Source organism: Taeniopygia guttata, chromosome 1 (assembly GCF_048771995.1).
Source record: "Taeniopygia guttata chromosome 1, bTaeGut7.mat, whole genome shotgun sequence".
Classification (NCBI taxonomy): domain Eukaryota; kingdom Metazoa; phylum Chordata; class Aves; order Passeriformes; family Estrildidae; genus Taeniopygia; species Taeniopygia guttata.
Window position 1 is genome coordinate 16,818,714 of NC_133024.1, and position 12,447 is coordinate 16,831,160.

Below are 12,447 nucleotides of genomic sequence, written 5' to 3' on the forward strand. Positions count from 1 at the left end.
AAAAGCCTTAAGTGCAGGATTTCACCCTGATTCCATTGGAAACGTGCCCATAATAAGAATCACATGCTCTGTAGTTTTAAAGGCACCCTCTGCATCCATTTACCAAAGCTCGGCCGTTTATAAATGATAACGACTTGTGTCAACAGCGTTGCCCAGGTTTATTACAATAGCAGGCTACAAATTGCTGTAAATTATTAGTAAACTAAGCAGAATGTGTGTTGGTTATTAAGACTGCTGCCTACAGTGTGCCCAGGAGTGCAGGGCAGCAGCTGGGAAATGCAGAAATCCACAAGGAGCAGAGGAACAATTCTGCGCTGGAGGCGAGGCTGGAAGCCTGATGTGGTGATTGATTTGTTAAAAAAAAACAACAAAAAAAAATCTCCAAACTTCCAAGCTTCTTATCTGCAGAATGTTTAATAAAATAAATAGTTACATTTATTATTATTTTTAGTTTGTGCCATTTGCTTTTGCCCAGTAAAATGTAGACGAGTAGCTCCAGAGCAGATTTCTCAGCTCCTGTTCTGGAGCTATCTGGAGAGGGTGTTGTACCCTGGAGGGTTAATTGGCTTCAGCTGGGAATATTCAGAGTTTGCTCTCTCACACAGTGATGTGATGGGCAGCTGGCACTCCTGACCTCCCCCTCCAGCCCCCCAAAGCAGACAGCATTGCTGTGAAGGCACCTGAGTAGCAAACTCACAAAAAGTCACTTACACAGAATACAGAGAGAATTAGTAATGCACATTCAACAGCAACGCACACATTCCTGCCTGTACAGCAATTAAATTATTGTCTCAAGTGCTCCAGGAATACAAAATGTAACAAAAGAGATTTTAGCTCAGCTGTGTGCAGACTGGTGCTGGCGTTTCAAGTGATTTTGTGACTGCAAATCTTATTCTGACTGTACAAAATGTGTGTCACTACAAAGCAGGAGATAAACCTCAATTTATGCAGGCAGACCTTTCCTAATAGGACTGTGAGACCTAAGATAAACAATAATTCCTTTGTTATTGAAATCAGCAAAATAGACTTTCATGAATCACACATAGAGAAGGCATTATTATTATTATAATTTTGGCTCTTCATAACATGTAGTGTTTTACATACCTTTCACTAGTGACTTTTAGACATATTCTGGTGGGGTTTTCATTTCTTATACTTTTCAGCAGTATGCTATGAAATTTTTTCATGCCTATCCTTGTGAAACTTTGAATCACACAATTAAAAACAAACATTTTCTTCAAACTAATGAAACCATCTACTTAAACCCAAATTCTATCCAGTTAAACTAGAAACATCCTCAGCAAATTCCCAGCTGATCACTGAAATGGCAAAGTGCTGCTTTGCCAGCAGGGTCCTCTAGGATGAGCAAGAAAATATCCTACCAATTTTTTCTGCTCCCCTGAAAAATCTTGGAGCAGTCCTTTTTTTTTGTTTTTTTGTTTTTTTTTTTAAGATTGCCTCATATAAAATCTTATTGATCTCCCACTTAATAACTAATGTAGGTAGATAAATTTGATTGCTAAATGTATCACTTCATTCTGCAGTGGAAATATAGAAAGTATGGCTGAAGAGGGTTGTTGAAATATATTACTTGTCCAAAAATGTGCCACATGTACATAGAGGTTTCAGTTAAATTTTTTGGTATCAAAAAGAGAAGGTTATTTGTTATCATAAACAAAGACCAAGAATATGCTTCAACAACAACAACAACAAAAAAAAAACACAAACAAACAAAAACAAAAATAAAAGAAAACCAACCAAACCCATACAATAAGCACCCCAAAGCAGATTTAGAAAAGGCATTTAAGTAAATATATATATAAAGACAGAGACAAAATTAATTTTACTACTGACAGATTAAATCCTCAAGATTTCTTTGAGATTCTTACCAAGATGTTTGAATTCAGGAATTCTAGAGCTTTAACATCCCTCATGCTGGTACATATTGAATAAGTTTATTTATTCAATAGTTATTATTAAATAATAGTTATTATTTAACTATTCACTAGAACTGGTGGTTGTACCAGCTTGGCTGTTCATTAATTAGTGCTAATGACAAATCTAATGACTTAGCTGAAAGCAGAACACAGTGCAGTTCAGTATAATTAAGAAGCCTCAGCTCATCAGTCTCCATCACTCCTTACCAGATCATTACCCCGTGCCTCTTGGCCCTTTTGGAGCAATTCCTAACTCTGGAGTTTATTAAACCTGCCAATTTATTACTGAGCTTTTTGCAGAGCATAAACCTGGATGACTTAATTTATAATTCACTTCTGCTCTCCTTTGATTGGTCAACAAATCAGAGAATTATTTAGGCTGGAATTTCTTACTTTTAGTGACAACTCCCTCCAGTCGGATGATGTTGGGGTGGTCAAACTGGCCCATGATGCTGGCTTCTCCCAGGAAGTCCCTCCTCTGCTTTTCTGTGTAGCCAACTTTCAGGGTTTTAATGGCCACTGAAATTTCCTTTTTAGAAGGCAGCTTCAGGCGTCCACTGCACACTTCTCCAAATTCTCCTAAAAAGAAGAGTGGAAAAGTGACAAAAGCTGAAATGTGGTTATTCTGTAGGGATTCAAGGAAGAAGAATCAGCACTCAAAAGAGCCCCTGGAATGTGGTGTATACTGATTTATCTTTTTGCAACGTGCAAGAGAAGAGCACAAGGAAAATAATCTTAGCATCAAAAGAGGAAGTATTAAATATATTAAAAACTGTTGGAAGAAGACACCTCAGCTGAAAATTTTTTTCAGTTAACTAATTTTTACACAAATTACATCAGGAAGATTCAATATATTATTATTTGAGCAGCAACTGATTTCAGTGACCCTTTTAAGCTTTTGTTTTCTGAATATTTTTTAAGACAGCCAAGTTAATAAAAAAATGCCTGAATAAATGTGTGGCAGGACAATGCTCTTTCTCTGTGTCTAACCCAGGCTAGATTTGAGTCAACAACATAGAAATTAACATCACCATATCTTACCACCAGCTGCTTCATCCTCTAGGCATAGAACTGTACTATCAAGGTAATAATCACTAACAGGAAGATATATTTTTATGTGCACACATACTGCTAAAAAGCACTGACATTACATCCTTTGATTCTAACACTGTTTGTATTTCAGTCTGCCAAGACAGGCAGCAGCTCAGAAAACAAAATTTAAAAGCTGTTACTGGCAAGTAATGGGAGTTGAGTTCTTTTCAGACCCAATTAAAAGCATTCAACTTCTGCAAGCCCACATGACCATTATACTTTACCAGGAGTTCAAACACCAGCCCCAGCTCAATACTGTCAGAGCAGCACAAAATAGGAAGGCCAAAGCACATCTTGAAAACAGAGGGAAAGGGAAAAAAGTTATTGAAATAAATCTTGCAGCACCCAGCTTCCAACTCTATTTTCTTGATGTTTTAATGGTCCAAAAAGCTATAACAAGCTAAGCTCTTAGAACTATTTTGCAGTTACTGTCAATGGAGACTTTAGCTATGATTTCAGCCAGCAGCCCAGCAATCAATCCTTCATTTTAAAGCTGGAATCATCAATCTGATATTTGTTTAACGTCTGGGAAGGAAAAGGTTATGGGTAATGTCCATCAACACAGTCCCATTTAGCCATGGCTGAACAATCCAGAGCTTGAGTGATTAATCAGATTCCAAAAGTACCTCAAGGCCAGCAGATGCTGCAAGAGAATAAAAGATGGGCTCTTTCTAGCAATGAAGTTTGCTGTTGTCTATGGATATAAAGCAGGTTCACTTTCTTGGAAAATTATTTCAATGGAAAGTGCTCCCCAGGCAGCCCAACTACATTAACCTATGATTTTTTATATCTAGGACAGTATGGATGTTAAATACATTTATCTGGTCAACACCCAGACCCATGGGTCAACTGCACGGTGACCCATGCAGTTACACCACAATTTTTCCTGCAAATTATTACTACATGATCCCAGGACGAAGCGGACTGGGTCTCACCAGACACTGTTTAGGAGGGACAAGGGCTTGTGTTTGAGTGGGAAAGATGGCACTGAATGTAAGATATGAGGATGATGGCTTTTCATAGAAAGCCTTCCTGAGGCATTTATTTTTAATTACACCACACACATAACGATTGAATAACCTGCCCTGCTGACTGGTGCGTCTATTTACATGTGGGAAGCTGATAAGAATTATTTAGCAGGGCTGTTCATGGCACAAAGATCTCTCTTCAGGATATCCTAATTTCTTTTTAAAGAGGTTATCTAGTACATCAGGGGATGGTGTTTGCTGTGCATTTGGACTCAGGAGAACAGTAAATGAAGATTCTGTGAAATCAGCTACTCCCTTTGCTGCATTTTAAATCTGTGCAGAAAACTCCCTCAGATTTGCAGAGGAACCAAAGTTCAACATTTCATAAACCTTGGAAACATCAGTCATGTTCACTGGGACACTGCAATCCTTCACAGTAAGTTCAGAGACAGGCAGCCCCTGAATTTTGTGAAGAATTTCATAAATAAGATGTACTACAATATATTTCTTCTTTGGAAGAAAAGCAAATGCTTGCTTTCTTATTCAGCAAAGCACATAGTTAAATCCACCCCAAATCAAGAAAGTACTTTCTTTAGTATTCTCCTACTGCCCAGTTGGATTTAAACTTCTGAAGTGGTTTGTTGAACTGAATCCATAAAAATAAGTGAGTTATTTTAAAAGAAAAAATTACTGCAAAGAAAAATCTGAAAAAGTGGCTTCTGACCTCAATTTTCTTATGCTTAGCCTCCCGCTAAAATCCCTTGTGTTTTTCTTGAGGTTCTTTTGGATAAGAATATTTCCTTATTGCATTTGTGTGTGTTTTCAAAGCTATGTAAGCTCTGAAAGCCCTCTCTTCTCGGAGGCTTCTGGCTAAAGCTGTGAAAAAACTGCTTGGAGCATTTCAGAATGTCGAGACTGCTTGCCTGACTTGAAGGTCTCATTACTTACGTCACACTTCAGGGCAGTTAAATGAATCCCTTCTTCTCAAACCCCTGTCTTTTTTTTTATAATTTCATTCACACTTGCCTTGCAAAGGACAAGGGCAGGAAGAGACCAAGTCATTCACTCAAACAAGTCATTGACTCAGTAAGAGGCAGGAAATGCCTTTCTGGTTTTGGGGAGAAGTGTTCCTGAAGAAGTTGCCTCAGAGAACTCTGAATGTGAAAACTACCACGTGCTGAGGGTGATAGCAGGGTAAAGTGATGCCACAAACTCATTTTGGAAGCTCCCAGCCCTCTGTGGCCTGATTTCCATCTGTTCTTCTCTTCCTGGCTCTTCCTGATGGCATCTCAAGCAACTGCTAAGAGGAAATGTTAACTGTAATGCCTTATGTACTCCAGACTACGTGAATTGAGTTATGGTGCCCCAAAAAAAAGGTGTTATCACAGCTTGAATGCAAGTTTTAATGCAAAAAGCTTGCAGGAACTCTCTGCCACTTAGCTCAGTTGGTTTGAGCAGGGGGCTGGTAATGCCAAGGGCCAGGTTCAATCCCTGTGGGGGCCATTCATTTGAGAGTTGGACTCCACAATCCTTGGGGGTCCCTTCCCACCCAGAATAATCTGTGATTCTCACTGCAGTGGGAAAGGGAGACTTTTAAAACACCTGACTCCTTTAGGACAAAGTCCTTTTTTGGAACCTCTCAAAAATTTTTCCTCTGTTTCCAGAGGTTGTATTTGACAAATTTTGGTTTACTTCTTATTCTGCTGTGCATCTTGACTAAAAATAGGCCAGAATAACCAAGCTGTATAATATGGCATGACCTTTAGCAATTCCTTTTCTAGATTCATATACTGCATAGAGCCCAAATTTAGAAAGCTTGTTATTTGTGAGGCTCCTGAAAGTCTTACAAGGAAACATACTGCTCCTGGACTTAAATTTAGAGTATTCCTCCTTCTCCATCCCCACACAAATTCCCTGCTATGTGCAGCAAGCAGAGCTTTGCTGCCTTGACTGAAGATGATGGAGAACAGTGCACTCTTGTGGGGCAACATTAAAACCAGCAAGGAACACGGATTCCACCTTTCCATAAAATAACTTCAAATTAACAACAGTTGAGTAGCTTCAGTAGGAGAGGATGAAAACTGTTCCTTTTTTTTTGCTGGCTGATTCAGGAGATGCACTGAGTACAGCACCTTGTGTTCTACACTTTTTCCAGCTGAAAATTTTTTGCACTCAGAGTGTCTCTCCCGCCTCATGGCTTTAATTCAAACCATATACTTAGAGAGAAGCCAAAAAAATCAATAATAAAGGAACAAGTATTTTTCAATGGATTAAAAATCAATAGTACTCCTCATAAATGCTTTAATATAGGAGGAATGGTAACACTCCATGATCTCCTGGCTCAATGAGACAATCTGCCACTTCACTTCAAGGAGGAGGCACACATTCCATCAGGAGCTACATGCTCCATTGCAACACTCAGTGTAATGAGAATTTCTGTAATCTGGCTCCTCTGTTACAAAATCTGATCACTTCACCGGCCTGTTTCCTGTAAATCCAACAACCTGTGGCATCTTTATGGCTCAGACAACCAGTTATTGGACAGACAACTCCTTCCTCCTAAATCAATAATTCGAATCCAAAGCAGTGACCAAAATCAATCCAAGGACCAAAGGTCACTGCAGCCTGATGGATGCGTGGTGACTGGTATGAAATGAGCTTGTGGTTTCACTCAAGGCATAATAGTCAAGAGTCCTTTCATGGAGAAAGAGAAAAAAAAAAATAAAACATCTTCACAGTTGATAACATTTTCTGTGCTGTGCTGACAGATTTTAAAGAGAAACATAGAAGTGAGGCCAAATGATCTTTTGCCTTCCAACAGTGCTGCACTCAAGTATGGGCTTGGTGTCCTTTGAAAAGCTGTCTTGCTGTCTCCTTTCTTTGAGAAGAAAAAAGAAATAGAAAATTGTGTGCCCTTAACTTTGCACTGAAATCAGTTGTAAATGTGACCTGCTAATTTGAAGACTTTCTAGAACATTTTATTACCAGTCACAACTATGAACCGAAAGACCTAAAACAGTATATACACAGTAAAAATCTATCTTTACTTCAGTATATCTGATGGTCATTACCTGCTCCAACTACTTTATCAATGGATATATTGGAAGCATCCAGTTCCTTGGCAAATTCATGCACGGCTTGGTTGGGATCCTCATATGTGTGTGGATCTACGTAAGTTCTCAGACCTGGGAGCTTTACTGTGCAAAAACAAATTCAGAGAAAAAATGTTACTTTGACTTGAAATAAAGCTCCTGAGACAACAGAAACCAAATCAATAGAAGGCAGAGGAAGGAAAGAATTCACTTTGAGGAAGGAAATTCTTCAAATCAAACTGGTTTTTGTGGGTCTTCAGAATCTTTGAACAGCGTGAAACCAGACTAATGTCCTGCAGAGAAGTGTGACAACCCATTTCAAATATCTGCAAATGCAGTGTTTAACTACTTTTCCAATATTAAAATACCACTCACCTCTCCCAGGCTGCTACATTTAGATGCTGCCTTAAATTGACCCTTCCAAAGTGATAAAAAAGGGGCAAGGAACAAAGTGTGTTGCTACAGTCAATCTGAAAATTTCTTAGGCATATATTAAGAAATCAGATTAACTCCAGCTTTTTTTTTCCTAAGTCCATCAACAAGATGCACAATAAGAAACTTTTACATTAAAAAAATGCACCCCTGCCTCAATCTCTCTGTCAGAACATGCAAGGTTGGCAGATACTTGTTCTGAATATAGGCTAGTTCTAGGGCTTTACTTTCCACACATCCATGTTATTATTTTGGCCCCCTCTAGAGTTTCTTGGCTAGGGATTGCTGGAAGAGATCATTGCCAACCTTTGCCTCCAACAAAAAAGCTGAAAGCAAAGCACAGCCTCGTTCCCCCTGCCCAGCTCAAAGCCTTGCTTGTGTTTTCACCCAGTTCCTTCTGTGCCTGCCTCTGTTGTACTCATTTTACAACAGGAATATGTTTTATTAACAAAAAGTGAAATACCCAGCTTGAAGTCTTCTGCTTCTGACACAAACCCTACATTCCCAGACATGTATTCCAGCTTTCCCTAACTGTACCAGTTAGTCTTGTAAAAGATATTAACTCCTTCAACACACACTGCTCTTACCCACTCAGCAATATCCTTTCCAGCTTAGCATTATTATATTGCAGCAATTCTTTCACTGCTAAAATAGTTAAACCTTTTTTTTTGCTGGGGTTGCAAAGATGGGGGAAAAAACCTTTGGACCATGAGAGCACGTTGTTTTATCAAACAATGCAAAAGCTTATGTAAAAAAAAAAAAAATCAATTTTATGGGGATTTATTGGCCTCAGAATTGACAGAAAAATGATAAAACTGAGTTCCCAAGCTAATTGCCTTGAAAACAATGCAAAGTAAGAGCCATGCTCCCAACACAAGGGCTGCGTGTGCACAGCATTAAAAGCCAACTGTGTTTCCTTCAAGAGCCTGATGATTACAGAATTACCTGCAAGTAAAACAAAAAGTAATTGGCTGTATATTGCTGTTGGTTAAAAATCTTGTAAATGCTCCTTCCCGTCCATACTGAATGTACATTACAGGCCCCCTCACATCCCCAATAAAAATAACAATTAAAAGCTTCTGCACTGTGGGGTTTTTGGCTTGGGATTTTTAATGCTGACCCCTGAGGTTCCCAAGATCAGGTGATGGTGGCTGCAAGGAGAATAATCCCTTCACACCAATAATTAAGGGCAGCCTGAGCAGTAACTGGGTTCTGTCATGAAATACAGATAATAAACACGTGCACATGTGTTAAGCTGCACTACTTTACAGCTCATTCTGTGCAAACATAATAATTTACATTTTCATTTGAACAGCACAAATTGCCCTAAAGGTAGCAAAAAAATAAAAAGGCCCAGCCAGAGAAGGCAAAGGGAGAGGATCTGAGGAGGTAAAACATTTTTGTTCCTTTGAAGTAATATTATAGGATTTGTAATAAGGCTGCAGGGAATAGCTCATGGCTGGAGCCTTTTTAAAAGTAATTCAGAGTAAACTGACTGAAATAAACCAGCTGCTGTATATAAGATGCTGAAAGTTTACAACAGCCATGGAAGTTACTTTGTCCTTTTTTAGTTCATAGGAGCAATTTTCTTATTCTTTGGGAATGACTGCAATTTGGTAGTTTGAAAATTTCAACAGCCACACACTGTCAGTACATACTGACAAATTCTAACAGATAAATATCTGCAAAATCTATAACAGATAATTTTCAAGAACTTCTAACAGACATACTAGGCCCATGATTGGCTCTGGTCTTACTGCACAGTGAATCAGCATGGCACTACTCAGAAAACAGTACATAAATATCTAAAGCCAAATTAAAAGCAATTTAATCCACAGGAATTTAACAGCACTGCCATGTTTAAGAATAGTGATTGCAACTTTCCATTGTGTGGGAGTAAGGAGAGCAAATTCTGACCTGTTATTTGTCTGTGACACTTATTTTACTGGCTGCTTTTATTTTATAACCTCATTAAATTTGGATGATGAAGCATTAATTCTATGGGCCACATGTAACCTTAGAGATTTTTTTGGGAATAGTTGGTTAGCAGTTGTTGGGCTGCAGCTTGTGTATCCCCTGACAGGGCTGGGGAAGGAGACAGAAATCATGGATGTTCATGCTCTTGGCTCTCTGGAGATAAGGAGGAGCACGAAACTTTAAAGAATAATAATTTGAACAGTTAGAGAACAGTTATTCCATTATCATGAGGATTGGGAAGCAGCTCTAATTTCCAGCTACTGCAGGTAAATCCCTCATTAAAATGTTAATTCACTTATATTTGGGGAGGGGCCACCTTATTATGGTACCAGCATAACGTATTTCTTTTCTTGCAAATAGCAGAGTGCCACTGTTGTGTGCAAAAAAACCCCACAGACATTAATGTTACAACATGCTGAAAAACAGAAATACGTGGTTCAACCATGGTTTACATGGTGTATCAGGACACACATCTGGAGCTGAAACAGATTCAAAGATGAACTACTGTTTCTTATTAAACAAAAATTCATTAAACATCAAGAATTATGTGGGCAAAAAAAAATAATTTCTTGTCTTGGTGTCTATGAGGGGCATTATCTTTGCCTGTAAGGATATAAAAATCCAAAGTACAGTGATTAAATTAATAACTAAGTAATCTTCCCATTCCTGATCAGGACTTAGACTATCGCCTTCTTTTCCCTTCAGCTTCTCCTGCTACAAAACTGTTTGGATTTTTTCCAGTTTTAAAGGGTGGATAAATGGAGCTTTGCCTGTGAGCCAACCTTCAGGATCCAGAAAGGTGGAACAAAGTAATGGACATTGCAAAGAGGATCCAGAATTGGATTATTACTATTATTTGTAGGTGAACTTTGTCAAGCAAGCAATTTTCACAGTAGCTTTAGTGTTCATCAAGATATTTATTTATATTTTGCTTTGGGAAAGGAAAATATGTTTCTTAGCCTTTATATAACGAGGAAGTTGCAGCTGTAGTCTGGATTTCAGTGTTGCACAGCAGAATCAGTATCACAATTCCACCCACATGCATTGTTTGAACATAAGAGATGTTTGGCTCATTACTAACCTGAACACACATGAAAGAAGTTGAAACAAAGCATAATTGTTTGGGGAAAATCTCCTTACCCACAAGAGAAGGGATAATTCTCTTCCTAATTTCACCTTGGTTTGAGTGAGGTATGGCTCTCTCTTTTTTTTTTTTTTCTTTTTTTTTTTTTTTTAATTGAAAAATATCAGTTACCTAGGGAAGGAATTCAACAGTTCTGGAAGCATTAAAAAGCTTCAGTAACTTACAATGGCCATTCCCAAAATGCAGCCTTTTCTCATCAGTGCCATGTTTAGACTTCTTGTATCCACAGAATCTACAAGGAACAAGAAAAAAAATTAATACAGAGAATTTTATGTGTTAACTGCAGGTGGAAACAGAATAGAATGTTCTCCCTGCACAATTAAATGCCTGTTTGAAAGTTTAATGATATTTACATTCTCTGTGCCCTATAGAGGCATGTGATGTTCTCAGGGAATTTGAGGAAATTGGCTAATGAGAGGATTTGTTGATTTTTGACCCCTACAGTTTAATTTTACAATTGCCTGAGAATGTGTTTATAGCATTTTTTAACAATTGCTGCATGATTTGGGCTGCTAACGTGAGCGGGCTCATTACTGACTGTGAGCAGGGTTTGGAGCTCCTGGGCAGCAGACAGAGGATTAAAAAGCAGCCACAGCATGACACCCCATGTGCCACTGTCACCAGGGCCTCCCTGGGACATGGAAACAGGAGAAAATGTGCAAATCAAACACCAGACTCACCTCCCAATCAAGACATACACCACCACTGTGAGCAGAATGATGGCCACTGCTGCTGAAATTGCAATCAGCACCACCTGGCTGTTCTCACTGGAGATGGAGAAGGCTGCAAAGGCACCACAAAAACAGGTAAATAATTTCACACACTCACATCTCATTGGTGACAGCAGAATTTACATGCACATAGGGGACAGGCATCATTATACAGCATTTGGTCTCCTGGCAGATATTTGATCCAGGACATAATTTTTCATCGAATAAATACGGGAAGAAAAATAACTTTTCATCAAAAAAGGGAAGAAAACTTAAGACTCCAGCCATCTTTGCCAATTTACCAAAGTTGTTTCTGCTACTCTCAATTTTTACTTTTGCTAATTGTAGCAGCTGCTAGCAAACTGATGATAATATAAAAACCATATACATTAATACAAACATACATGTCATGTATGGCATCCATCCTTTATGTCATGCTCAATAAGGAACATTTATTTGGCAAGAAATCCCATAATCATCACCTTCACTTCCCCTTCTGTATGATGGAAAGTGCTTTTAGGAGCTAAGTTTCCCAGTTAAGCCTGACAATATCCTCGTGAAGGTTGTGGAGAGACAGGGCGTGCAGATACAGATGTCTACAGGGAAAATAAGGGCTCTTTTCTGCCTTATTTTGGGTATCTCCCTGTGGTCCCTCAGCATGGAACTTCAGACTGCCACAAAATGACAGGATGGCTTTAGAGCTTTGGAGTGAGCACCAGTCTCCAGTGCCATTCCTGGCCCACACAGGTTAGAGAGACTCTGCCTCTCCTTAGGGTCACACCATTCCCATCTGTGCCCATTGCACACCTCAGCTGCTTCCAGCTATGATAACTGGGTAACACAGGAACAAACTTATACCATTTGTTGGTTATCTGGGTAACTTGGATGCTTATTATTGAGATGTGCACCACTGTCTCCTTCCACATTTCTACTTTTTCCATTTCCCCTTCTTTTGGTAACATTACTTTGCAGAGAAAACTCATTAACCTCTAAACTGTTATTTTTTTTTATCTTTGCAACTGATTGTTTCCTTCTTGCTGTAATTGTCCTAACTTCAGTTCTAGTTTCAACTAGAACACCAAAGCTGCAAGTCAC

General features: G+C 38.8%; 1 protein-coding gene across 2 annotated transcripts in view; it reads right to left on the minus strand.

Annotated features, from left to right (window-relative positions):
- EPHA3 (EPH receptor A3) overlaps nucleotides 1–12,447 on the minus strand; it is a 179,807-nt gene that overhangs the window by 30,317 nt on the left and 137,043 nt on the right. For both annotated transcript variants that reach the window (XM_030263981.4, XM_030263983.4), the window contains exons 8-11: nucleotides 11,323–11,425; nucleotides 10,807–10,874; nucleotides 7,069–7,194; nucleotides 2,331–2,516 (exon numbers count right to left, since the gene is read on the minus strand). In XM_030263981.4, the coding sequence (XP_030119841.4) occupies nucleotides 2,331–2,516; nucleotides 7,069–7,194; nucleotides 10,807–10,874; nucleotides 11,323–11,425 (483 nt within the window). The remainder of the gene's footprint in view (nucleotides 1–2,330; nucleotides 2,517–7,068; nucleotides 7,195–10,806; nucleotides 10,875–11,322; nucleotides 11,426–12,447) is intronic.